The 27,525-nt window shown below is 42.8% G+C and overlaps 2 protein-coding genes across 5 annotated transcripts in view; one reads left to right on the forward strand and one right to left on the reverse strand.

Moving 5' to 3' along the window:
• Positions 1–20,106, reverse strand: part of LOC132081226 (multidrug resistance-associated protein 1) — a 47,438-nt gene extending 27,332 nt beyond the window's left edge. The window contains exons 1-10 of the mRNA XM_059484806.1: positions 19,994–20,106; positions 8,975–9,151; positions 8,114–8,239; positions 6,762–6,899; positions 5,540–5,656; positions 4,108–4,169; positions 3,146–3,277; positions 1,912–2,139; positions 1,105–1,282; positions 216–377 (exon numbers count right to left, since the gene is read on the reverse strand). Coding sequence (XP_059340789.1) covers positions 216–377; positions 1,105–1,282; positions 1,912–2,139; positions 3,146–3,277; positions 4,108–4,169; positions 5,540–5,656; positions 6,762–6,899; positions 8,114–8,239; positions 8,975–9,151; positions 19,994–20,041 — 1,368 coding nt within the window. The 5' untranslated portion in view covers positions 20,042–20,106. The remainder of the gene's footprint in view (positions 1–215; positions 378–1,104; positions 1,283–1,911; positions 2,140–3,145; positions 3,278–4,107; positions 4,170–5,539; positions 5,657–6,761; positions 6,900–8,113; positions 8,240–8,974; positions 9,152–19,993) is intronic.
• A 3,211-nt stretch (positions 20,107–23,317) lies between these two features.
• On the forward strand, positions 23,318–27,515 carry CEP20 (centrosomal protein 20). 4 transcript variants are annotated; one of them, XR_009419619.1, is made up of 5 exons: positions 23,318–23,369; positions 23,813–24,010; positions 24,543–24,660; positions 25,449–25,591; positions 27,081–27,175. XR_009419619.1 is itself a non-coding variant. In XM_059484251.1 (5 exons), the coding sequence occupies exons 1-5, from the start codon at positions 23,342–23,344 to the stop codon at positions 27,155–27,157; spliced, it is 531 nt and encodes a 176-aa protein (XP_059340234.1). In that variant the 5' UTR covers positions 23,318–23,341; the 3' UTR covers positions 27,158–27,515. The 4 variants fall into 4 exon arrangements, 2 of the variants coding, with proteins under 2 accessions (XP_059340234.1, XP_059340235.1); XR_009419618.1 differs by having other exon boundaries at positions 25,452–25,591; positions 27,081–27,158; XM_059484251.1 differs by having other exon boundaries at positions 24,543–24,627; positions 27,081–27,515.
• Positions 27,516–27,525: the final 10 nt, after the last annotated feature.

The following is a 27,525-nucleotide window of genomic DNA, read 5'->3' on the forward strand; positions in this document are numbered from 1 at the left end:
AGTTCCCCTCTGCATCCTCCCCATATGAACTCAGAAGTGCAAATTCAGAACCTCCTGACAGCAGCGACAAAAGCAGCTCTGAATGGCTTCTTAATAAACAGCATTTTCTCCTCACTGCTGCACACAAAGGTCTGAACAACAGGTGTGTGTGGGCACAGAATCAGGGAAGCAGCACAGTGCCAAAGCCAACACAAGGAACAACACACAGTGCTCACCCTCCACAGCAGGTACAGCGCCAGTATCACCTGCAGAGGGGCAGACCAGATCATGTTGATGTAGGTAGCCAAGTCCATGAATCTCTGAGCATCCACAGACATCAGATTCACTATCTCACCCACAGTAGAAGTCTTCCTAGCAGAATTTGTGATAACAAGAGCCTACATGAAGGTAAAAAAACAAAAAACAATTAAAACATGAGGACAGACTTAGTCATTTGTATTTTCTCCACAGAAGTCAAGTGCCTTACACAACTGCATCTTTTAAATCACAAGTAATCACTGTCCTCCTTCATATTCTGTTTAACCTGTACATCCTGCAAAATACAAGTATTACAGTTTGAATCAATCAGCTGGGTTTAAGCTAATATAGGATTAAAGCTAATAAGCAAACTTTGGAGTATGGACTGGTGGTTTTATTGGTTGGGGGTATTGTTTACTTGGTTTGTTACTTATTTTTATTTTAGTCTAAGTGGAATCTTCACTTCTTGTGACACATTTTCCTCACACACATCTATCAGTTCACAGCTTTCTAAAATGTTCCAGCTTATTCTAAGATGGCAGTGCTGGTAAATCCCAAAGGAAGCTGTAAATGTGGATGCATCTTTAATTTTTGCACCAACTGAAGCACTGCACACCCCAAGTCTAAATCAGGAAAGTTTTCTTATTTGGCAGTGAGAAGAAGAATGGTAATTAGCAAATTAGAAAACTGCCCTGGCTTAAAGGCTTTTATTTATAAATCAGACATGCTCTTATTTCTATTAAGAGTTAGGAATCAGCATACCAGAGTCTCTACCTTATTACTCAGACTTAAGTGATGCATTCTCACAGTCACAGATATTGCATATTTGTAGTCACAGTATTGTTACATATTTAAAGAAACACCTACCTTTCTATAAATTACACCAACAATGGCTGTTTTGAGCCTCATTCCAGTTACAAAGCAAATATGAAAATACTGGTGAAGGATCAGTGTCTGAAGACAGGCACAGACAAACAGCAGTACTGTATAAAAGTAGCCCTGCCAGTTTGGGGCAGCCTTGTTGTTTACAAAGTTGAGCAGCAATCTGTGGAGAGAGAAATGAGTTCTCTTGATAGATGGAAAACAAAACCAAATGTCATGGTTGCAGCCTTGGGTTATCCCAAACATTGCACAGGTCATGCAAGCACCTGAAGTACCAAACTTAGACAAAACACTTCAGCAAACTTCTTAGAAACTGGAGATCCCCTGGTATGAGCATAGATCAATCCCTCCTCAAGGTACCAGTGTGAAACCTCAAGTATCACATAGCTCACATGTACAGCATTCTCTTGGGCTACACTGAGAAGCCTCATAGCCCCTGCAGCTCCTTTACTTCTCAGCTCAAAGCAACACAACCCTCCCAGCTCCTCAGCTCTCTGTGGAACCACACACTCTGATGTGTAGGCACAGAATAATTACAGGTTAGCACTGAGCAAACTCTCCTGCGACAGCTGATTGTGTTCCTCTCCAGTGCTGAAAAGGAAAAGAAGTTAAACTTTTATTGCATGATGTTGTTATTTGAAAACCAATGGACTGAAATCATGTTTTCTCCCTTTTATGACATGTCTTCCTCATTGTATCAGCTGAAGGCAAAGCCGTTTGGGGAGTGAAATACCAGCATGTTTTAAATCCTATTTATATACTTTTAATACAATAAAAAATATAAGGTCTTACTTCAGAATTTCTGGGCCTGCAAACATCAAGAGATCATGTGCAGCTTTAAAAAGGAAGCTCATCAGAAAATATGGTCCAAAGGTTTTATATAACACCTTGAATAAAGATGCTTCAGGGCTCTTCTGAGATGGTTTTATAATCAAAGCTTCAACCTCTTCTGTCACATCACCATTTGAGTCCCCTGACTTTTGCTGCTTTTTGGGTGCATATAACATGTTTGGTGGTTGCCTGAAAAAAAATCAGGTAAAGAATGTAGCCTTTATTCAAGCATAAAGCCAACTGGAAAAAGGTTCCCTGTACAAATGACATGTAAATGAGCTGCTTATTGTGATTCTTAACAGCTGAACTGAGTTTTACTGTCAAATGTATTTAATCATACAACAACTAAATGAACTGGCTGCTCAGAAACGGTTCTTTGCTTGGATAGGTAACATTCCTGGAAATCTCTCCCTTAAGCCTGCCCTGGGGAATGAGGAATAGAGCTGCAACTCATTAAAGAGCAGAGGACATTATTATCCCAGAACCCAGTGTGCTGAACTTTCATCAAAACCAACGCTTCACTGTCCCACCAGAGCTAAGAGACTGAAGCCAGGTTAATGCCAAGACATCCCCAATGGACTGAACACACTCTTTTCTCACATCTGGCTTATGCTAAACAGCATGCTCTGAACTTCTGAGGACAAGCTGGATGTAAAACACTGTGTGAGCAAGCACACCATTTCCCTTCAATGAAAAGGTGCTCCTATTTGCTGCAGCCAAGGATGATGAAAGTAGGATGGGGACCACAGGCATGCAGGCTTTCTAATTTTAGTCATCTGGCTGAGATGCTCAGACTCCCTATATAGTCAAAAGAAGGGAATAAGCTGCTCACTTTGACGCCCTGAACTACCCTCCCGAGGCTTTGCCAACTACAGAGGGAGCCCAAGCTCCTAAATCACACAGCAGAAGTTTGTGTGCAAACACTCCCTGCCCAGGGGAAAACCACACATCAAAAGTCACAGTAATGAGTTTTGGATCATGAAATATGAAGGGAAAGTCGATGCAGCTCTTCATAAAGAAGAAATAAATGCCCCACTTGGTTCCAGCTCTCTGAGCACCCAAGGACAAACAGGGGCAGCCTTACAAAAGCAGGTTTGGTAACAAACAACTAACACCTCTAAGCAGAGGCTGAGTCACTTGAGCTCTTAAACCTCTGTGTCTTGGCAGAACTGAAAGCCAGGGTAACTGAACTTACCTCTTGGTCTTTGACCACTCTTTTGCCCAGTTTCTAGCCAAACCTGGCACTATTTCCTCTGATTTGTCCTCTTTATTTAATGACCACAAATCCTTGGCTTCCAAAGGGCTCCGATAACCCTGAATCATCAGCCTGCATGAGAAGGAATCAGCAATATAAATTTAACAGCACCAGAAATATGTATGTATTTATATAGACAGATATATAGATACAGCTGCATCCAGCCCCAGAACAGAGCCAGCTCTCCACAAAGATGCAAGGAAGTATTAGTGCCTGCAGCAACACAGGTCCAGATGCTAAAACATACATCCTCCTTTCTTTACTGGGAGAACTAGACACCAAAACAGCTAAGGAGCCAGGATATGCCACTGAATTCAAATTCCAGGGAAAATAAAAGAAAGGATGAAGTGATCTCATTTGGAAAATCAGCCAGGCAATTAATATTCCCATGCCTAGTAAGTTTCAAAATCTTTATTAGCCTTTAATTTCACAAAGCAACTTCTTTCATCTAGCTTTCTGTTGGAACTCTGGCCAAGTACCAGCCACAACTATACACCAATATTATTTTACATGCTTCTGTGATTTAACTCACAAATCATACAGCATAAGTAGAATTAAGTTAATGGGAAAAAAAAGAGCCTATTGGACAAAAAGATGTAATAGTTTCCAATGCCTTAGTTTCTAAATACAGCAGACAATTTCTCCTTTCTTATACTTCCCAAGGATTTTTTAAATTATATTCCTTCAAACATATTAAATACAGACTGGCAAGATTTAAAAATACAAAGACCCTACAAAGGAAGTTAAAAAAGTATTAATCAAGCTTTTAAAAAATTTAAGCTATCTACAAAACAACCAACCATAATTATTGTTGCATGATTATTGCTAATTTAGCTCTGAAAGCAGGACCCCAAAGTGCCATCTGTCTTTAACTGGTGATTTATGCAACAGCTTGATCTTACCCAGTGATCCACCAGAATGTGATTCTGGAGAGGAAAGAAGCACTGAACTCTGGGCATGGATTCTAAAGGAGAGAAAAAGAAATCAATCCACATACAAAATGACTGCAGGGCCAAAAGAAACAAGCAAAGCAGAAAAGATGTTATTGAAATTCCTTTTTTTTTACAGTACTTTTTTTCACATGACTAAAACTTGCCATTCATGCTGCTGAGAGCAAACACAAGCCCAGCCTCAGGGCTGTCAGCAGGCTGCACCAGGGACACAGAACAGCAGTGCTCAATCAAGAGTGCTCCACATCAACAGCACAACAAACAGCTAGAGGAATTTCTGGTTTGGAAATATTTGGTAAAAGGGCATAAAGCAGAATTTAAAGCTAACTAACATGACTTCTTTGCTGGTTTTCCCAACAAAATGAAAGGTTAAAATTTGAGGTCTACCCTATTTCCTGAAGACATTCTAAATTCCTAGAAATACTCAGGACAGAAAAACAACTGTGGTCTCAAAGCACCTTGTAATTATTCCAGCCATGATCAAAGAAAAGGTTTCCTCACACCCACAGTATCCTGTCATGTATATTTAACCCCTGAATGAGATGAAAAGAACCAAAAGATGAAGAGGATCCAAAGACTCAGCAATCTGCTCCCCCTCCCAGGCACAGAGACACAGACTGCCACGGGCAGGCAGAGCACCCTGGCACCAGGACACTGCTGGGGAAGGTTCCTGTGGCACTCAGGAAGTGCCCATGGACCCTTGCCACAGTTACAAAGGCAGTATTTATTCCCTCCTCAGACATTTCACACCTTCCTTCATCAGTCAGTGCCACTGAACTGCCATCACACCAGAATCAGACCTTGTATAAAACTGGAATTTCATGCCATAAAGCTCATACATACAGTTAAGAACACAAGCCAAACCGATCATGTCTAGGAAAAATCAAATATCTACATCCAATGCACCCTCTAGCATTAGCTGCTCTTGTGTCTGAGCTGGTTAAATCTTTACTTGACACAAGAGTGATAAAAACAGAAATCAAACACATCTGCCCAAGCTGAAAATCGTTCCAGATCTAAATTCTTCCCTGTGTTCAAATGAAAGTGAATCCACATGCTACTGCCTGCTGAACATATCAGATAACCAGGAGCACAGCATTTCAAATCACCATTTCCCACTGACTGCCAGCAGCACTACTGAATATAAATACATAGAACTTATCCTTCAGGAATTCTATTCAGCAACAAGGGCAACTGTATTTTTGTGCTTTTTCTTACATACAGCCCCTCCCTTCCCCCAGTTTTGCATGTTATGGGCTTGTTTTGCATCACCAAATAAAAAGCAGAATTTTAATTATTTATCATCTTGGAGACTATGGCCCTGTAGCTCAATACACAGAATATTGCACATATGATACTTGGCACCCTGTACAGACTCACTCACAGGATCATTTACTGTTTCAGAAAACAAAGGTGGTTGCTCTGGAAAACAACACAGGATGAGCTCTACTAATACCAGGACAAAGTAGATACAGAAGGTGGCATAACGAAATGGATCCTCCTGCAAAGGAAGGACATATTCCAGTTAGAAGGCTTGAGGAATTTGTTTTAATTAACATGTTATGATTAAACAGAAAACAGCTCCTTACTGTAAGTTCTGAAACTAAGTGTTACACCACTCACCCCCCCATGCAAATTAAAGTCAATGTCTATTTTGGTAAAGGGAAGGTAATGAGAGGGGAGAGGCTGTGAAAGACACATTTATTTTTATTCAGTCATTACCATTAAAATACAAGCATTATTTCTTATGTAAAAAGTTCTCTTTAACACATGGTTTCTGCCAACACAGCCCCAGTCTGAAATAAGTGTATTCCTTACAGGGGCAAGACATTTATGCACTGGGTAGCAAGGAGTATTGAAAGCAAATTTTTTAATTCTCAGAATTGAAAAAATTACAGAGAGCAGAATTTACATTACATTTTGTTCTACTGAGTGCAAAATTCAGAGGTTCTTTCAGTTTTTAAGACTGGGACTGATGCATACACATAAACCACAGAAATCAAAGCACAGGTATAGACGGGGACACACCCCCAGCAAAATCCCATTCCCAGCAGCTAAAGACAAAAGCTGGGTGAAAGTTCTCAAAATTGCCAATGCAGCTTAAAGGTTTCAAGAAATAAAAATGCCATTTTCAGGCAGCTCCACAATTAGTCTGATACTTGAGGCGGTCTTACTACAGGGACAAACTGTCATAAAAATATTTCACTTTGATTCTGTCCAAGCAGGTGAGACCACAGCAGCACTGAACAAAGCGTTTCAGGAAATCCACTGCTCAGTCAACAGGAAGGTGACAAGCACCCAGCCCGAGCAGCTTGATAGCAAAGATTACAGAGAATTTGAGAGCCCTCGAGCAGACACATCCGCCTTCCCCAAGAGCCAGCCCAATTCTCTTGGCAACTGCTGCTGCAGTTAAAATCACTCTGAATTTCGTGAGCATTTCAAAACAGAAGACATTAATTCCTGCTTCTCTTGCTGTTGCAACCCAAGGAAAGCAGGTACACTAAATGAATCATTAACTGATTTGACTGGTGTAATTGCCAAGCAACTATTCTATCACTGCAGCATTGGGGATCATTTTCAACTGAATGAGGCTAAAAGTCACTTACCAAATTTAAGGCATGTTTTATTTTGGATATAAAAATCATTGTGGCACATAACAATGAGATGAACCAGAAAATTGTCATTACACCAGAAGACTGGACTCCTTTTATTCTTTCATATTGTATTAAAAATGTGGCCAGCAACTGTAGATAAATAAAATGAAAATATATTCACAAATTAAGTTTTACAATGGTATGCATATGTAAAAGGTACTGTGCTAAAATCTGCTTATTTAACATTTCTAACCCAGTATCTCCCAGACCTTCTAAATCCCTGAAATTTAAAGTGTAATTAAAAAATACATTTAAATAGGAAATTCTCTGTATCAGTAAAGATAAGGAGTAGACAAAAAAGGAAAAAGGAATATGTATTAAATAGAAATAGACATTCACATATACAAAAGTACTGCCAACCTTTACTTCTTTACTTTTCTGGTTCTATATCACAAATCAACATGAAATTAAGGCATTTCCTGACTAGCTCTTTTTAAAATAAATAGATTTTTTCCAGACAAGCCATAACACCACACAACACCAACCAAGTATTAGTCTATTTCTGTATCGTGTGTGTTTTCAGAGTCCTTTAGGAAGCTCTACATCTCACTTATCTACTGCAACAAGCATTTTCAATCAGCCTGACAGTTGCATTACTAAATGACCACAAACTACTTAACAGCTCTTGCCTTTGTCAGTATGTTTGAGGTCTGTTTGGGGATTTTGTTGTTGTTGAGGTTGTGGTGTCCCCTTGAGCATCATGTTTAATCATTCCAACTCTGTAATAAACCTAAGGCAACTGACAGCAAATGAAGAGCAAGGCATCTGCCTTGAAATGCAGAGCTATTGGTGTGAAAGCAGAAAACCCCAGCAGAAAAATCCAGGTCAAAGGAGGCAGCTGGGGACACCTGCCACTTGTGGCTTTCAAGGCTTCCCACTGTGTCCTCAAGAGTAACAAAGACAACACACTCAGAATGTTATGTGACAGTTTGTAAGGAGATACTTCCACAATCTCCCCCAGATTCAGGGGTTTGTATTATCCAGGTTGAATCAGCTCTCTTGAGCTGATTCCTCTACCCAATGCCTGTGCCAAACTATTCAAAGGATGGTACCAAAATAAGACAACTGAAACTGCCTTGTGTGCTGATGTGCATCACACTGAACACAGATAGATGAGAGTCTGATTTTTCTCTTTTTTTATTAAAAGAAAGCAGGTATTTCAGAGTCAATACTTCACAGCTCAACTACAGAGTAAGTCTGTAAATAAAGGCTGCAGCTCAAAGGGTTACAGCACTGTGAATAGCACAGAGACTGTGTTATTGCTTACAGCTTTGCATGGACAGGGGCTGTGCAGGAGAACTTACCATTGTTATACCCAATAGTGTAGGGCTAACGAGAAAAAATGGAGCTCGAAAAATATTTTGACTTCTTTCCCAGAAAGAGTAGAAAAGGTCTGCCCAGCAGACTATCCACAGTATTAAGCCCAAAGCCTGCAATAAAAAAAGTGCCTTTAATACATCAGTTCACAAAGATAATGCAGCACAATATTTACATGAACACTAGATCTTATGTATTAGCAGGAGTCATAATCAGATCATATCATTTGGGCAATTCTACCACATGCACCAAAAAAAAACAATTTGGCTTTAATTATTGAATTCCTACTAGAAGAAAAAAGTTTACTGGTTTTTAATTGCATGTAATTCAGTCTATTATGAAGCAGAAAGCTGGTCTCCTGAATAATAGACTGCAGAGAAAAAAAAAACCTCTCCAATATACCATGTTATTACAGCCCTTCTTTAACCTTTGCACTTATTCTATAGGGAAGAAAAAAACCAAAACCATTAAATACCTATTTGACAATAGAAGTGGAATGGAACACCTGCAGCAGCTCTAGAAATGTATGGTGTGTAACTTAAGAAGCTGACAGGATAATAAATTCTTTCTATGATAGAAATAAGGGCTTTGAGATTGAGTTGCCTTAAAACAGTCTTCTCCAACTGCTCTTTAAAAGGATTTGCATGTTTGCTGCTGTGCCAGGGTAACTTTCAGAAAGTCTGATAAAAGGGCAAAGGAAACAGGAAAGGCTGGGAAATCAAACACAAGCAGAACAAATAAGTTACCCCTGAAGCGTGCACATAGGTCAAGACTGATGCTAGAACAGGGCTGAAAAGGGGCTGCACTTGCAGAGCAGGCTGCTGAGCTGAGGTTTCAGGGACACTCACCGTTTTGGCTTTGTTCAGGTTGGACACCTGGATGTAGCCCCTGTCATGCCAGCGAAGGTACAGCGAGTACACTGGGAAGCAGAGCCACAGGTAAATGCAAGGGATCCACACCAGGACTGTGTTCTGAAAGCACGGGGTGAAGTCTGGATCTTCTGTGTGCCATGTCAGATTCCAATCCTGGGGCAAGAAAACAGGCTAAGTTACAGAAAAAGCCGATATTGAACTTCAGTATTTGACAATCAGAAACAGGGGCTCAGCATAAAGAATCCACAACAACAAGGCATAGAACCAAGTAAAAGGCTCACCCTTGTAGCTTGTTTCCTCCTCAATAAGAAGAGGATGGAAATTGACATGATACAATGTTTTTTTACTTCTCTCAACATAATTTTCAAGCCCAAGGTAAATCACCATACAATCAAACCAAAACTGATGCTCACAGTAATAAAACCATGACATTTTAATTACTGGCACAAGGACTATTCACAATGACAGACTATTTAGTAGTAACATGAGCTTTCATACCATATTTAAGATTGCTCTAAGTTAGGAAAATCTCTTGCAGCAAATTTTACCTTTAAGTCATTGACCTTCCTGAAAACTTACCACATGCAACACTTTCTCTCAAGTGCTGTAGATTTTTGACTCTCCAACAGAACAATGCAATGCACAACATTGCAGCTGTAGATGGACTGCAATAGTCAACAGCCAAAGCATTGCTCCCAGGCTTCTGTTTAAAAGTCACTGAGCCAAGAGCAGCAGTCCCATGCCCAAAGGCTCGTTGACTGTAGTGTTAACTTTTCAGTGGCAAAGCATTTTTTCAGGCAGTTGCACAGCTTACACTACACAAAACACCAGTACCACTACTGGGACATGTCAGTAATCCCACTCCTTTATAAAAGCCTGAGCTGGCCACTGAAACAGGTGCCATCATCCATATTTTATAGATGAGGAAACAGACCCAAAAGGAGCTGTAGTGCTTGTTCCCTCTATTCCAACAAAGCTGAAAGCAGATCCAACTGCCCAAATCACCACACTTTGATCCTTGTTTGTCCCCATGTTCCACTGAATAAACAGCTTCAAACACAATTACAAAGAGAACATAGATTTAAAGAGGGATATAAGATACATTTTCTTTCCCCATTTCCCTCAATTTCTATCAGAATGTAGGACCTGATACAACAGACAGCATACACAGGACACTCAGTGTTATTTTTCTCCTCTAATTCCACAGCACTCTAAAAATCCTCCGCACTATGTATAATTTTTAATTTTTCATTTTTAGAAAATCTCTGAGGCAATTCCAGGGCATTAACACTGGCAGAACACAAGAATGCCCAGTTATGTTTGACTGTGCCTGTGGAGGGGTCACAAGCTGTTCGTGACAAGGCAGTGGCTGTGAGATCTGTGGCCAGCCACAGCTTACTGAGTTTCCTGACTGCTTAACTCATCAGCAATTTCAGCTGAGTCATCCTTACATTTAGCCACCACACAAATGCTTTTGGCTTTCTAAGTCTCAGCAGCACTACTCCAGCACAACAGCCAAGAAAGGCTCTTGACTTTGCAGAACAGTTTACAATTCACAAATTAAGATAGTTATAAGATTATACAAGTAAACCAACCAGATGCAATCAGCTTTACAAGGAACAAACAAAAGCACTGACATCTTTTTATTGAATAAACTTCAGGAGATCTACACACCCTTTAGAAAGCTGTTAACTTCTTTCTCCCTGTTTGTAAATGCTTTCTATAAAATTAATCTGGCAAATACCAGCAAAGTCAGGGCAGGTAACACATGTCACTGCCACGTGGCAAAATAAGAGCAAGAAGTGCTGTATGCATGACTGCTATGCACACTGGCTGGAGGATATTCTAAAAACATGCAACCTTCCATTTGACAAGTTATCATCTGGAGGTGCTTGTTTCCCCATAAAAGGCAAGAGTGTACAATGCAATGGTACTTCGCGGTTGAGAACAGAAAGATGGGACAAATGGACAATTTTGGGCAAGACTATTGCTAGAAGTTAACAGCAACATCAGTCCTCTCTTTCATATGTTTCCAGGATTTCATCCAGACGCTGTTGCTATCAAATAGGAACATGCTCAGCTTTAAAAACACTTATCTGTACAAAAGAAATGGCAACACACAGGTGGGATGCAGAAGCCACTTCCATTTTACATTCATTTCAGGTGGCAAAAGGCAAGGAACACGTGAAGAGAGACACAGCAGCATTTTCCTGCTGATCCCCTCAGCTGTGTAGCACAGACAGGAGCAGAGGGGCAGACCCACCCTTGCTCTGGGCACCCCATGTGCTCACAGGGCCACCTGTGAGGGGTCACAGCTCCCACAGTGACAGCAGCCACGGGAAGGTCCCCGTTAACCCCAGCCCAGAGGCACTGGGGCACTGCAGGGACACACCGAGCAGGGACACACTGCAGTGACAGGCTCAGCAGGGACAGGCTCAGCAGGGACACACCGAGCAGGGACACACTGCAGTGACAGGCTCAGCAGGGACACACTGCAGGGACACACCGAGCAGGCAGATGTCTGCAGGACACAGCAGCAGCAGCAGCTCTCAGCCTGAACCCAGCTGGGATCACCATCAAGAGGAACCCAATCCATTACAAAAGGATGGGTTCTACACGGAGGACACCACAGCCTCAGGAGGTTCCACTGCAGCTGGAAAAAGTGTCACTCTCATCATGAAACCAGCATGCATTCACATTCAAATGATAGGTTCAGTTACACAAGTCTAGACTAGTTGTGCCAGTGGAAAGTACATACTTCTCCTCTGCTTTACATAAACCCAGATTCAGTTTTGGGTTTTTCCATCACAAACAAAATGCAGAAACACTCACTGAAGCAGACCTTTGTATTTAACAGACATTCATTAGCAAATTAATGACATTTTTTTCTGAGTCAAGTTTTAGAAACATTGTTTAGCAAGTTGTTCTAAAACATGAAATTACTCCATTTTTCTCAGCTCAAAGATTAACCATTTTCATTCTGACCCATCAGTTAATTCTTCTGCTTTGCAAAGTCACATCAAATAGCAGAGATATAACTACTGAAAGCCTACATAAACTAGCAGCCTCCTGCCATAGAGGAAGAGAAGGAAAAAACAAGGTAAAGTCTACAGCTATTAGACTGTATAATCTGGAAGCAGCCTTATTTTAAGCTGTGACTGCAGGAACCCACTGGAGAAGAATCATTCTGATCCTTGCTCCTTTCTTGCTAGATGTTGGGAGAGATACACTGTTGGCTTAGTGTAAGTGCAGTCCAGAAGAACCATAACAGATGTTAAATAGTTCCAGGTTCGTTTTTCTTTTCTTTTCAAAAATTCCTTAACAATTTCAAAGTTTCCCAGAACAGCAGATGGGTATTTTTAATTTTACCTGACCTATTTCTCAGTTTTCATTTCTATCATCAGCACTATGGTTCAAAAATACCAGTCCACAGTTCTAGTTCCCTGTAGCATTTTTTCTCTCATGGCACAGAAAGCTTCCTATCACATCTGAAATGAAACCCTCTGTCTACAAGAAGGGCACAAAAATGCTTGGCATTTCCCAGAATCAAACTGATCCATTCACAGGTAAACCACTTACGTAACAGTGCATAAAACCTAGGAAAATTAAGAGCTATACTAACTCCTGTCTAAAATTTCAGGAACAGGCAAGATAAAAGCATTGGCAGTAGAACTGTAAGACAAGGTTGCAACACAAAAGGCCAGTTATTGTGCCTTTGCTGGGGCAGAATACACACCAAGGATAGTTGCATGCCTCCTGGATGGCTAATCTGAGGAATATCAATATTTGGGGCTGGCTGCCTCTCCTGGCAGCAGCAAAGGCTGGAAAATGAACAGCCAGGGGTTGCTTGTTCTCACACCAATAATCCCACTTGACCCACAGCACATTTCAGAATTCTCACTGGCAGAAATGGAGAGACCCAAATTGTTTGGTTTCATGCCTGCTGTGTGCAAGTGTGCTAGAGATGCAGGCTGCCAGCCACAGTGTTAAATCCACCTGCATGGACCAAATTGTGACTGAAAAGTGACTTAAAACATTAGCACACAGCTATGTAAAAAATGAAATTACAAAACCACACTGGAATCTTAACATCATGGTAAACACTTACTCCCTCAAATGGAGCTTGACACTGACACTGTGTACCCACTTCTTCAATATCACCCACAGAAGAACCACTTCCCTTGTAATACCAAGATAAAGTTTCTCAATCTTATCTCCCCAACAATAAAAAAGACTTCTGTTTAATGCAATGTTTACGTTTAGCTGACTGAAAGTAATTAGCTCTCTCACGCACTATCACTGTAATTGCAGCTGACAACTTTCATTATAATAGGATCATCACTTTCCCACTGAAATTGGAAGTCTTACAATCTGCCAGCTCTAGATACAGGATTGAAAAATGTCCCAGTGTAGCACCTATAAAACCATGAGCTGACTGAACCCCTCTCTCTCTCAGTGTAGGCTAAAAGGCAGTGGCCTCATGGCACCTATCTAGGACAGCAAATTTCCTGCCTCTCCCCAGACAGGAGATTTGGCAGATCTGGCTCAGCCTTCATCTTCAGAGAGGCTGCATCAGTACACAAGGGGGAGGGGGTAAGGGAAGTGCAGAACAGGACCTCTCTCTTTTAGGCTGCTTTAAAGGAGCCCTGACCTTGCTTTAAAAAAGTCCCTGATACCTGATATGCCATCTTTGTTCTGCCATTCATGTTTTGGAGTCAGATCTGAAACCGGTGCTGAGGCTCAGGTTCAGAATGGAGCCTAAACAATCACAATGATCATGGCACAATCCTCACCAGCATCAGACCTGCTCTGCTGTGCTCAGCCCACATCACAGGCAATGAAAAGCTGGTAAGACAAGCAACAGATATTTGTACAAGAAAAGTACTCCAGAATCCCTGCAGAAGTTTTCCAGCCCAGCTTCCCAAAATACCATGTGCAGACTGAGACCTCAGAAAAGGGAAGACACCATGACTCTCCTTCACTTCAAATTCTGAGACCTAAGCTTGTTCTTGAAGTATCTTAATGTTGTCAAAGACAAGATTGTTAGAGCAAGAGGTGGAAAAGTTACAAAATACAATAATCATATCATAAACAAGGGTCCTAAATTTTTTTATCATGTATATAAAGAATATTGGGGGGGGAACACCAGTGTTTCCAATGACAAGAAAATGCCCTTAATTTTTCATAATGTTTTCTATTAGAAATGGTTTTAGCAAGTTATAAATGGTATTACTGGTTTAAGTTCTCAACAGTAATTACTTACATAATGCAGATTTGACTTGTTAACACAGACAAGAAAAAGCCTCTATCTTCCAATAACTGGTCCTGAAGTTAAATCAGGTGTCTGTACCTCTTTGCCCCAAACCCCCACATGAGTATCTCCTAATATTTACAAAAAGTTTAGATCCTTTATTATAGAAAGCACTGAATCAGCTAGAACTGTGTTAAATTCCAAGGAGAAAAAGCATATTTTGCTTTTTTATTCCCTTTAGCCTAAAATAAGAGGCAGGTGCTCACAAATTGCCAAAGAAAGGAGTGCCTGCAGCTGTGGCATTTACAGGAGCTGAGTTTGTAACCTAAGAAGCTAAAAGCCACCAAACTATGGCTATTTTTTTGTGTCAGAGAAACATATAACAGATTATATTAGAACTTGCAAAATTAAAATTTAGCCTCTGTCTACAGACACTGCATTTCCATACCCTGCCATATCTGCAAGTCCCACGACAAAACATTTGGCCACTTGACAACAAAATATTTACCACTTCTAGTTTCAGAACCTAAGGATGATTTTTACCTTTCTGCAAAGTTTTTCACTGAAATCACTGTTACCTAAAAGGATACAAGAAAAAGATTCCTGCTCTCATCTCCTTCTTGCACCAAACACAGCAACTTCTGCTCAATAATGCAACAGCCTGTACCTTGAGTTCAGACCACTGAGAAGTCTGAACACACCTGGGAAACAATCCTACCAAGGGACTAAGGTAACAGCTTAAGTTGGGATAAACTGTATGTGAAGGCAGCACAGGTGCAAAGAGTGAGGAAACAGTAATGCAAGGAATTCTGACTCTATTAAAAGTAAAGGTCAGAACCCGGCAGGAGGCTTTTTAGAGATGTGACCCAGAGTGACTCCAGCCAACCCCAGCTGACCTTCACTCGCTCCCAGTATAGCTCAGTGTTCAATGTAAACTGCATTGCGATTGCATGAAATGGCACAAGGTACTCAGGCATTTTGCCACCTTTTTTGCCTTTTTTAACTTTTCTGAGCAATTCTGAACTGCTAGCTGTAGAATGGCAGGTGATCTATTCAGAAAATCCCCATCAACAACAGATTATCAGGCTTAATTTCCCTGGTTTTCCCTTAAATTGATCTATTCTGGATCAAGGGATATCTTGAAATAAATATAAACCTAAGTTTAATTTTTCTATGCACATTTAAATTTTCTATGCACATTTCTATGCACCCTTGTTCATAAATGGAAGAAAGCTGACAAATAACCCTCTGGCTTTCATTGCTAAAAAACGCAACAGCCAAGGCATGAGAATCATGCAATCTGCTGTTAATCACAATAAAGCACCATTTTGTGTAAAGGCTTCCTTGTTTATCACTCTGCTCCTCCTCTGTTCCAAATGCTGTGCACATATGACCTTCCTGTGTCAGTGACTATGAGCATTTTGTGACCTGCACACTCTTCAGCAGAGACTAAACTCATGGCTTTTATCAGGCTCACCCAGGACCCTCCCACAGCACCTCCAAGTCCCTCCCCAGCTTGCCACGAACACAGAAGAGCACTAAAGACATATCGCAGAGAAAGAGCTGCAGGGCTCCGAGAGCTGTGCCAATTTACTGCCTATCTGATGTGTGACAGCCACAGATCTTCAGAACTTCATGAAATTGCTCCTTACATAAGAAGACTGGTTTTTCTTCAGAAGTCTATTTTGGTAAAACTACCGGTGTCTTCATAAATAACATAAGCACAGCAGCTGTTTGTGTCACACAGTATCACTTCACAAATGTCAGTTAATAACCGCAATGCATTAAAGAATATTAATACTTTTTTTTTCTTAATAAAATTCTATCGAGCTACATTATGGATCTCTCTCACTACAACAAGGTCAACCAAATACAAAACCTCTTTGACAAACACTAAGAAAACACTTTTATTTAGGCAGACAAACATGCCCAAAAGCCTCAGCCAGAACTCTGCACAATGGCAAAGGAAGCAAAGCCCAAGCCCTCCCAGCTGGTCCCTAGATTTTGTGTATGAGGCTCTGCCTCACCTTCACTCATTCAGTCTGTTCTTCTGTAGTTTGTTTTCACACAAAAAGAGCTAAATCTGGCAGAGTGTATGGATACCACGTCTTTACTAACAGTGAAGAAGCTTCACAAAAGCTTCTGAACAAACAGGGAAGAAACAGGCCAGGATTTACAGCTTGAATCATTATAGGATTTTCAAAACAAAACAGGGAATCTCAAAACTTGCTTTTCTCCTAGGAGTGAATGCAATTACTCACTTTTAATCATTTCTCAACAACAAAAAGCCCAACTAAAAAACTGGAAAAAAATTCTGCTAAATTTCCACTGAAATAAAGAACTTCTATTGAAATTAACTTAAAAAAACAAAGTGTCTGCCTGTGAACAACACGATAGGAACTTATATTTATACAAACCATTTATGTCACATTCCCCTAAGTATTAACAAGAAACTCGAAATTTTCAGATGCATATTTCACACTTCTTTTTCATAAAACACTACTGTGAGGTTTGAAATCTCAAAGTATCACAAAAACTGTTAACCTCTTCCTTTAGCAATTTCAAACATGAAAAGACTTCTCTAAGCATGATACCACAGAGTTTACAAGCTCTGAAAAAAAAAATGAAACCAAGATTTTATTCAAAGAAAAAACAGATTATTTCAAAATGCACATGCACTGAGACTATGCATGTGCTGCTCTCTCCAGACAGGCAGGTCAGGAGGCCAGAGTGTACAGTGAGTTCTACATCTGCTGGGACATTTATCCTGCTTACCTGGAGCCAGTGCTCCTCACCCTGCTTCACCTCTGCCTCTCTGTGTGCTGCTATTGAAACAAGGCAGGCTGTGCTCAGACAGCACTGATATTCTAGCCAAAGCTATCTCAGTGTGTCAGGTCACAAAGTTTTACAGCTTGAACGGGCCCTTAAATTCACTGAACTGGAATGCTAGTAGTGCACTACTTTTTTCAAGCTTTTATTGTCATCAACAACTATTAGTAAATAGTAACTTCATCTTGCAAGCTGTACCTTTCTTTATATTATGGATGGAATATTCGTTCCAAGACACTCAGTGATGGTAGAGCAAGCAAGGATTAACTGTACTTGTCCAAAAAGGGAGTCTTAAGGAAGCAAGATGCAGTAAAGTTCCGTAAGAGAACTATATACAGTAAAATCTGATAGCACAGTTAACACACTGAGTAGTATGGGAATCCTTAAATTCAGAAGGCTTTGGGAAAGTTGTAACAGGTAGGTCTTAGAAACAGTAGAATTGCAATTAGAGCTAAGCAGTAACTTCAAGATTTGTTAGTACCCACCCTTCCCAACAGGAATCCCAGGACAACTTGTTGCTGTGCTGCAATAAGTAGGGCCACAGAGGTGAGACAGTGAGAAAGGAAAGGAAAAAACATCATGAAGATGGCAGTCTTCCTTGGGTTCCTGACCTTGCAGAGTAAGTATTAAATAAAACCAATCTGTTTAATTCTCAGACAAGAACTTTCAACAATAACATTCCTTGGGCGTGCAAACAAGAAAAATCCTGGCCAGCAAAGCCTAAGAAGATTAGCACACAGTTTTAAGGGTCCATTAGGTCCTTTCAGCCACAGTCTCCCCCACAATTTAAAACTGACCTGCCCATAACTCAGGATCACCTTTGACAGAAAACACATCATCTCCTTGAAGCCGAGTTTGCCAGAAATCCCTCAGCTCCACTACAAGGCTCCAGGACCAAAACAGCTGATGCAGCCACAAGAATGCAATAACATGTGCCACTGTGTATCCAGCTATCACCCAGCTCTGAGAAGCACAAGAGTGCTGTTCAGAAGCCAGGAAGAACAGCAGCCCAACCACAGGACATACCTAAAAGCCCACTAAACTCTACATATACTTAGACAATTTCTGAAAATCCACTACAGCTTCAGCTTTAAAGAGCAGCAATAATGGAAATGTCAGAAAAAGCAGCAGCCAGAGTACCCAAAGGCACCCAAACTGGCATTTCTACTCTCCCCTACTGGGAATGATGCAACAAAGAGGAAACAGAGTGTTACTTGTGAAGACAAGGTCAGCATGAAGGAAGTTTTTTCCAGGCACATCTAACCCTCACTCAAATGCACAATTATTCTTCTGCAGGATCAGAAGAGCCCAGAAATCAAACAACCACAGGATCTTTAGCTGCAAGAAATGAAAGGCAGACTCCATGTGATTTGGAGAAGGATGTCAAATCCCAAACACTGTGAATCAATGCAATTAGTGGAAAAAAACGTATGGAGTAGTTTTTTACAAAAATACCAGAAATGGCTATAATAAACATGAGAACAGTTTTAGTAATAAAAGAATCTGCTGTGAAAAATCCTATATAAACTGGTTGCTTCCAACTTCCTATGTGTGGCACAACTTCTCTTGTGCCTACCTGATGTTACAATTTCACAGCTCAAAGAATGAGCTGGCAACTCTTTGTCACAACCCTACTACTCTCTCCAGTCAGTTTCTCCATAAACTCATTCTGAAACATGCATTCTCCTAAGCCCTTCAAATGAAAAGTCTCATTCTAGGGAAGAGAAAAAAAATACGTATAATGACAGTTCATAATTAAGGCAGTTCTGAGAAACCTGAGAAATAGCAGAAAAGAGATATTAGTATAAGCAATATAAAAGCAAGTTAGCAGTCACTTCTAATCAGCTGAAAAAAACTAATTGTCTTAGTCTTGATTTTAACATGATGATTTTAACATGATGATAACTACTCAGTAATATCCTAATTGTTCTTGAGATAAATAGTACAATGGTATTTATTGAGACATCTGATTCTGTTTTATTTTTTCACTACTAAGGCAGCTCATTAGCTCAAAACTATTTGGCAAACATCTGATGAATACACAAGTAGTTCTCTTCTTATGTTGACTTCAGTAGCTCTCACTCCAGATTTATTTTCCTAACTTCCAGCTCTTCCCTTCCTCCACGCAACCTCCTTCTACACACAACCAGTTTGCTCCTGAGATGAATTTTCCCTCCGGTGCTGCTCCAGGACCGGCGTGTCCCCGCACAGGAACCCGAGTCTCAGCCGAGCGAGAGGCACCGCATCGTGCCCGCACCGCTCACCTGTGCCTAGGTCACGCACAGCACAGCACAGCACCTGCGCTCACCCCTCTTCGCTAAGGAAGAGCCAAAATACTGCTGTAAAAGGTGCGATAGAAGCCTCCTCCAGCCGCTCTCGTGTGCCAGTAGCCGTCAGACACCGTTATTGTTGTTACCCGCACGCCCCGAGGAACGCAGCGAGCGGCCGAACGCGTGGGCAGAGCCCTGTCCCGGCACTCGGAGCTCGTTCCCAGCGCCCGGCAGGCACCCCCTGGCCAGTTCCCCTCCAAGCATCCCCCTGCCGGAAGCCCCGCACACGAGGCGCGCCCGCTCCGCGACCCGGCCGTGGGGACACCGCGCCCAGGCGGAGACCACGAGCGGCCGGCCCGGCACGGCCCGGAACGGCCCGGCACAGCACGGCCCAGCCCGGCCCCGCCGGCCCGCGGCCGCTCCGCGCCGGAGCTCACACGCCGCACGGCCGGGGCGCACCGCAGCACCCGCGCTCTGCCGGAGAGCGCCTGCACCGCCGGCTCCCGCTCTCCCGCTGCCGGCTCCCGCTCCCCCGCTGCCGGGCTCCGTCACCACCCAAGCCCCACCCGGCTCCCCACCATCCCTCCGTGCCGACACCGGCAGCCGCCGCCGCCGAGCCGCACCCGGCCCCATGGCGCCGCTCACCCAGAAGGGCTCGGAAGCGTCCGCGCTGCAGAAGCTCTCGATCCCCATGGAGCGCGGCGAAGCGACCGCGGGCTCCCGCGGCAGAGCTTTCCCGTCCTCAGCTCTCCGGCCGAGCGGCGGCGGGCGGGGCTGGGCCGGCAGCGGCAGCTCGGGGCCCTGATTGGCTCCGCGTCACGGGGATGCCGAGCCCCGGCCGCCGCCGCCCGCGCTGCGCGGCCCCGCCTGGGCGGGCAGGGCCGGCCCGTCAGCGCCGCGTGCGGCACCGCGGGTGCGCCCGCAACGCCGGCCTGGGCGCGGCCCGCGGGGCCACCAACGCCTCCGCATCAGGGCGGGCGGCGGGCCCAGGAGCCTCGGCCGGAGCCCGACGCGTGCCTTTGTACAGCGCAGAAATGCCCCGCGCCCCCGGCAGCGTAGCCGGGGCGGAATCGCTGCCCCCGGAGCCCCGCGGGCGCGCCCGCCTGCCCGGCTCTGCTGCCCCAGCAGGCTCCAGGGCCCTGCGCCTCGCACCCGCACCTGCCCGCTGGGCTGGGCCGGAGGCAGCGGTGGGCACGACGGTATCGCCCTCTCCGAGGCGCTGCTCCGGCCCCTGGGAACAGAGTCCCCACGTGTTCCCCGGGGAGAGGCACCGCAGTGCCCCGCTGGCACCCCGGCCCCGCAGGATCCCAGGGGAAGGCCCCAGGGAAAGCCTAAGCTCACCTTCAAATAGTTCACTTCTCAGCGTGAACCAGCTGTACGGGTTTCAGTGCCCTTGCCTAGTTCAAGTTGACTAGCACGAACAGAACCAAAACAACTTCGTCCACAACCAGGTTTGCATCAAAATACGCAGTAGTTGAGCTGACTGCACAGCCATGTGGTTGCATTGGGTTGTCTCTCACGGTGTCTTTACATCCTATTTAAAATGCACCAGTTAAATCCGCAGTCAGCTCGCCTGACTACTGTACCAGAATAGCCCAGCTAGAGTATGGTGGTACATATGTAGGAATGGCATTACACGCTGCAGGAAATAGCAGGGTGGTTACATAGTACCCTACAGTAATATCTGAAATCTTTAATCACACAAACCTCAATTTTAAATGTTCTTGTCCATCCAAAGCAATCATGGTAACAGACAAAATTGTTAATAAGAGACAGGTCTTGTTTGTTTAATGTGTAACTTGAAAGCAGGAATCGCACACACAAAAAATATATCACAGACTGCTTCTTTATTCACCTGCCCTTGCAGAGCTGCAGTTTCAGAGCTGTGCTAGTGGTGGCCAGATTGTCCATCTGGCTGCAATATTTCTGCTCTGTCCCCCTGGATCCTGCATTCTCAGGGTGTCAGGTCGAAGAGCAGCAGCAGCTGAGTCCAGCCCGCCCAGCTCCCGTCTGCGCTGATGAGCGGAGCAGAATCTTCACAGAAAGATCAAACCACACACGTTGGGTGTCAGAAGTCCTAGGAGTTTGTCAGTTTAACCCATACCTTAATTCATATAATGTTAAAATCTTTATAGTATTGCAAGAGAACAGCTAAATGTTCAAGTATGATTCCCTTTATTTTTATATCCAAAAGTAAATAAGCATGAAGTAAGGAGTGTCTAGAAAGATACATTTTTTACCCACATGTTTACTGTAAGCTAAAAAACTAACAAAATTTAAGTTTCGCATTCCAAATACTTTTCTTTCAGCCCCAGACTGTCCCAATGTCACAATTGCCATGCTTCATGTCAATGATGTTTCTCCTCAAAAAATTATTCTTGGATTTCCACATCAAACTAGTTCTCTTCTAATTAATTCTATTTCCTTGTAAACCAGAACACGATCAAAATACAGAGTAAATAATTAATGTGAGAGGAAGCCAAAGAGTTCAGGAAAAAAATGTAACAGAATATTTTTTGTGGAGGAGAAAAACTAGAGCTGACACGAGGCCAAACTTTTAGAAATACAGAATCAAATCTCAGAGTACCAGAAAGTCACTGAACATAGATTTCACAAACCATTGTTGTAAACAGTATCTTTTAACACACAGATTAATACAACAAATAGAAACTGAAATCTTGTCTAAAAGGGAGATTCCCTTGTAAGCAGAAAAAAGAACTACACAAAATTCTATATTATTTTTTTGGTAGAATACAAATTGAAGCAGCACACAAAACTGAAGCAGTGTGGAAAACTGCAAGAACTTATCAACGAGAAATCAGGTGTGATGGAAAAGTGACTCATAAAGTAATGAAGAAGTTTGGAAGGATGCAGAGAAACATGTTTAGACTGAAAATGCCGTAACATTAAACATAAGCAGCTGTTTGTCCCTGGAGTCGCCCTGGGGATCCGGGCAGCGGGCTCAGGGCAGCCATGGGGCAAGCACTGCTCTGACTCGTTGTCAGCGACTGCTGGGCTAAGGAAACACAATGACGTCACCACCACTTCTGATTTTCCTAAATTTTATTTATTGACCTCTACCAGAGAGGCTTTGGAAGACTGTCATATAAATATTTGCTTTGAGAGGAAATGTAAAAACAAACAAAACAAAACAATCCTAACAAACTCCCCAACTCCCAGACATAAGCCTTGTCTTAGCCTTTACTGCCTAAGACAACTCACATTTTCCTTCAAGCCCCAGCAGACAATAGCAAATCCAGTTTGTTCACCCACCCCGGCTGCATTTCCTTTGGGAAATGCTTCATGCATTGACAGAATAAACACTCTTGACTCATCCCAGCAACACGGAGCACACACACAAGCCTCCAGTCACGCCAGGGATCCTCAGGCTTGCAAAACACCCCGTATACAGTTACATTTTGGCAAGTCCTTCTCATTAGAAGCTCAGCTTTGGCGAGTCCTTTTAATCAACAGTACATCTGTCAGGGCCTCCGTGTAGAACTCCCCCGCTGCACACATGGAAGAAATTCTCGCTCATTTTCCATGCTTCCTTCCCCGATTTTTGCCAACCTCTGAAATTACAGAAGGAGAAAGCGTGGCACCCCTGACACTGCGCCCAGCTGACGGAGCTGGACAGCAGGAGACACCGAGCGGTAGCTCCACGGACAGCACGGAGGCGCTGCTGATGCTGGTTATTCTATCCCTGCACGACCCGGCCTGGGGGCCGCTGGCAGCAGAGGGATCCCCCGGGGCTCCGCTCCCTGAGCGGCCGGACGGGAGCTGCGCTGTCCCCTGAGGGAGCTCCCGGCCCCGCTCTGTTCCCTCAGGGCGCTCCCACCACTCGGCCCCGCTCTGTTCCCTCAGGGAGCTCCTGCCCGGCCCCGCTCTGTCCCCTCAGTGATCTCTCGGCCCCGCGCAGCTCCCTCAGGGAGCTCCCGCCGCCCGGCTCCGCGCCTGCGCAGTGAGCACGGCGCCATTCGGGTACCGGCGGCCATGGCGACGGTGGCGGAGCTCAAAGCAGGTCGGGGCCGGGGCCGGGGATGTCTCGGGCTGCCGGGAGGGCAGGAGCGTGGATCGGCCTTTCGCGGCCACCCGGATGGGTCTCAGAGGTGCCGCGGGCGCTCATGGGGGCCCCGTCCCTTGGCACTGCCCCCCCGTCATGTACTGCGGGCTGTATATTTCCGTATATTTCAGTATTGGTGCAGTAACATCCTGTTTCTTAAGTTGCCAGAATGTATGCTTGCGACTAAAAAAATAAAAAATTGTATTTGTGACTTTTCTGAAGGCTGAATTTTATCTGGGACGTGCCTGGCTGGTGGGTCCTGGCACGTGCACAGGTGCCGATACCTTATCGCTGTGGCGCTGGCACACGCCAGAGCTCCGTTTGTATCGGGGCTAATTAATGCTGCTGCTGCTCCTGGAATGCGTTCGGCTTTAAATTAACGCGCCTTTTTATGGTGGTAGTTCTAAAGGACACACTGGAAAAAAGAGGAGCTCTTGCCCAAATCAAAGCGAGGATCAGAGCTGAGGTGTTCAATGCCCTGGATGACCAGAGCGAGCCGCGGCCCACGCTGTCCCGGGAGAACCTGCTGATCAATGAGCTCATTCGGGAATACCTGGAGTACAACAAGTATAAATACTCAGCATCTGTTCTGATGGCAGGTATTGGCCATGAATTTGTCTTATCGCTGTAATAATAATCAGTGATTGTTTGGTTAAATAATTCCATTGATATTATGGAATCAGTAAGTGTGACAAGCTGCATAATCTTGTCTTCCCTTGGGAATTAACGGGGTACAAACAACCTCTCCACAGCTCTATTTGCAGCATTTAGCCAAATCACTCCATTCGTTTTCAAGAAAACTTGATAACAGCCTGCAAACTCAAATTTCTTGACATGCCTGAGAGTAGTAGTTTAGAGAAAGAGTTGTTTGCCTGATGAATTTATCTTTATACTGTAAAACTTCTTTAATATTTTTCTTACATTCTTTAAGAGTGAAGATAAAAACTGTAATGTGCTATTGTAAATCATACCTGTATGAATCACTAATGCTTGAGTTCCCTGAATTACAATACACTGTTACTTATTAATAGTCTAAAAGGGAGGTGTGTGCTCTTATGATCTTTTGAAGTCTTCTATTAATTGGTGACATTTTTCTTACCGGTCTTAAGATCCAGGGATTTTGTTTTCCAGAATCCGGCCAGCCTGAAGTGCCCTTGGATAGACAATTTCTTGCCAAAGAGCTGAATATAGTTGAAGATGCAAGCGGAAAATCAGTGTAAGGAGGAATTTTGGAATCACAGTATATTCTGTATGCCACTATATTTTTCTCTTTAGTGTAATTATAAAACACATATAGATGTTCTCAGTAATTAAAATGTGGCTGCTCCCACGCATGTTCTCAAATGCTGGATTCAGCTTCAGGATGCCAAACATGGGGCCGTGTTCAGGCATACTCCAAACTAACACTGCATTCTGCCAACACTGTGGCATTCCCCAGAGTGCCCTTGTGCACCAAAACACAACTCTCTTACCAGTACAGTCTACAGAAAGCAGATCTGCTCTTTGCATATCTGTGAGTTGCTGTGTGGAGCAATAGAAAGATCAGATATAAAATCAGAGTGCTGCAATAAAACTGCATTAATGACCTGAGGCTGAGGCAGGTTCAGACACGTTCAGCACTCTCTGTGCTTGTGCTGTCTGAACCTGTCAGTGCTTAGGAAGAGCCAGGTTTGAGATGTGCCATGGTGGACTGGCCCACCAAAGTCTGATCTGTTGTGAGTGTGTGGATCCTTCTGATGCATGGGTGAGAGTGTGCATCTCTGCTGAACACTCCAGTTCTTCACCTGCCAGGGGAGCTGAAGTTCAGTGGGGAGTGTCTCTTAGTCTGAGCTTTTTAGGGCAGTGTTGGTGCTCAGGAGGAGCTTAGGTCTGTGCTTATTTACGTAATGGTTCTTGGATGGGTTTTAAGTCATTAAAGACATATGTACATATTGTAGAAGTAAATATTAAGATCTAAGAAGTCCTGGGGGAAGGGTGTATTTTTACTGCTCAGTATTTTATAGACTTTACAGACTACTTTTGAATTTCTCCCTTAAGCAGACCTCTCCTGTATGGAATTCTCTCTCATTTCTTACATGCTGGTAAAGAAGAAAGTACCCAGAATATCCTTCCAAAAGCATCCTTGCTGAATTATCCAAAGCAGAACCTTGGCAAACCACTTGCTGAGAGAAATCAAAAAGGTGTGTGCATTGTTATTTTTGCAGAACTTTTATCTGTGACCAGATTTCCTAGACCATGGATATGTCTATAATAGCATAACCATGCAGCTGGACACTGTGTGCCTCCTCCTCTGTGCAAGGAGTGCTTTCATCTGACACCAAATGCCTTTTCCCTAAATGTTCAGCTGGCCAAATTGTGCTCCCTTATATTATTATAAACTTGAAAAGGGTCAGCTAGAGACAGTTTCACTATACTGGGAATTCAGCACAATATTTTAACCTAAATTCTCAATAAAATATATTTAAAAATGGGCATATCTCTGTTTCTTATCTGGTCTAACCCAATTTCTATAGAAAGTTCTTAACTCTTCAGCTGTCAGTTCTTTACATGGGCATAAACCTTTTCTGAGAACATAATTCAGATCCTATTTGCCACAAGAGCTTAAGCCCAAAGTTCATTGCTCTACAGTAAACACTGCTAAATCTTACTTGCCTTTTCTGGTCTGCTTTTGGACTGCTTACAATGAATACCACCCAAGCTAGAGAATGAAAAGGTTCATTGGCCCAGCTTTTTCCTTCAAAGAGACTGTTGGGCATATTGCTTCATTTTTTACTGTGCAGATTTATTATTCTCCTGTTAATACTGTGAACTGTCTGGTTTGTATCCAAAAATTTCAAAAGTATGAAGCCTGAGATCTTACTGACATCTAAAAAGGGTGAGAAGTACTAACAGTTTTTTAACAGTTAATTCATTGAGACAATGATGTTTTTCTTCTGCCAGAAGAGGGGGCTGAAGAAACAAAATTTCCATAGCAAAACTACTATAAATTACCTCTTTGTTAGAAAACAATTATTCCTATCAGAAATTCTTCATTTTTAAAACAAACTGAGTGTATAGGAGAATTGTTTTTAAAGTAACTTTTGTTTCTGCTGACTCTGCAGGGTCACCCTGCCCTGTTGACTCCAATATAACTTCACGTGGAGATTTAATTGGTTACTGTTAGTTACAGAAATCAGGATCAATCATGAGACACAACAGCACATTGCTTTTTTAGAACTAAGCAAAAACTTACATTTTTAAGGCTTTGAACCTTTAAGTAAATACATTCTGAAATTACTATCTGCATGTGTTTGAGGAGTATGTTAGTAGAGACCTAAAGGCATTGGGTTTAAAATACTAATTATCCTACTCTTCGTTAGGCTGCATATTCAGGTAATCAAGTCCATTCATAGACTCAACCTGCCAAGTCTCTTATTTAACATCTAACTTGCTTTTCACTTTAGAAATTACCTTGTTTATTTAGATGTATGAGTATCCCAGCAGACTGGGGATCCTGAGAAAAGGTGTGAAATACAGTGTTTATCTCCTACAGCTGTATGGAAACATTAATCTGTAAAATTTCCTAAATCCCCTATAATGATATTGTGCATCCAAGTTGGTAATAGTAGAAGATAACAGGCATTGGAGCTCCAGATCGTGAGAGTATTTTTGTCTGTGTTTCATTTTCAGACAGAATTCCAGAACCAGGAAGGATGGCTGGCACAAGCATCGAAGAGCCTCTTATTTTACAAAGTATAAAGAGATGATATCTTTCATTTTCTAATTTCTCATTTCAAGGTCTGTCAGATTTAATTTAGGACATTCTTCATTTCATACATTTCTCCAATAAATCCAGTGGGACCATTTTAGCTTGTAACATCTGCTCATGAGACAGGATGACAAGGTCATGCTTACTGTCAATTTAAAAATGGTAGCAAAGCTCTCTTTCCCCAGTGCTGATAGAAGGAAGACTGTATAGGAACTCACATTAGTGAATCCTGTGTCCAGAATTGCACCTGAATATACTGAGTTTATCCAATAAATTTTTATATAATAACTTATAATTCTTACATTTGTATCTTTGTGTGTTTTTCCTGTGTTTCTGAATAAAATTTTTCAGTTTTATTCTGTGTGG

The sequence above is a fragment of the Ammospiza nelsoni genome, chromosome 17 (assembly GCF_027579445.1).
Source record: "Ammospiza nelsoni isolate bAmmNel1 chromosome 17, bAmmNel1.pri, whole genome shotgun sequence".
Classification (NCBI taxonomy): Eukaryota; Metazoa; Chordata; class Aves; order Passeriformes; family Passerellidae; genus Ammospiza; species Ammospiza nelsoni.

Excerpts from the sequence above, each read along its gene's own strand:
- CEP20 (XM_059484251.1), top strand. The coding sequence starts at position 23,342 with ATGGCGACGGTGGCGGAGCTCAAAGCAG. Across the intron at positions 23,370-23,812 it reads GGTGGCGGAGCTCAAAGCAG|TTCTAAAGGACACACTGGAA; the intron begins GTCGGGGCCGGG and ends TTATGGTGGTAG. Across the intron at positions 24,628-25,448 it reads GATGCAAGCGGAAAATCAGT|CAGACCTCTCCTGTATGGAA; the intron begins GTAAGGAGGAAT and ends TTCTCCCTTAAG.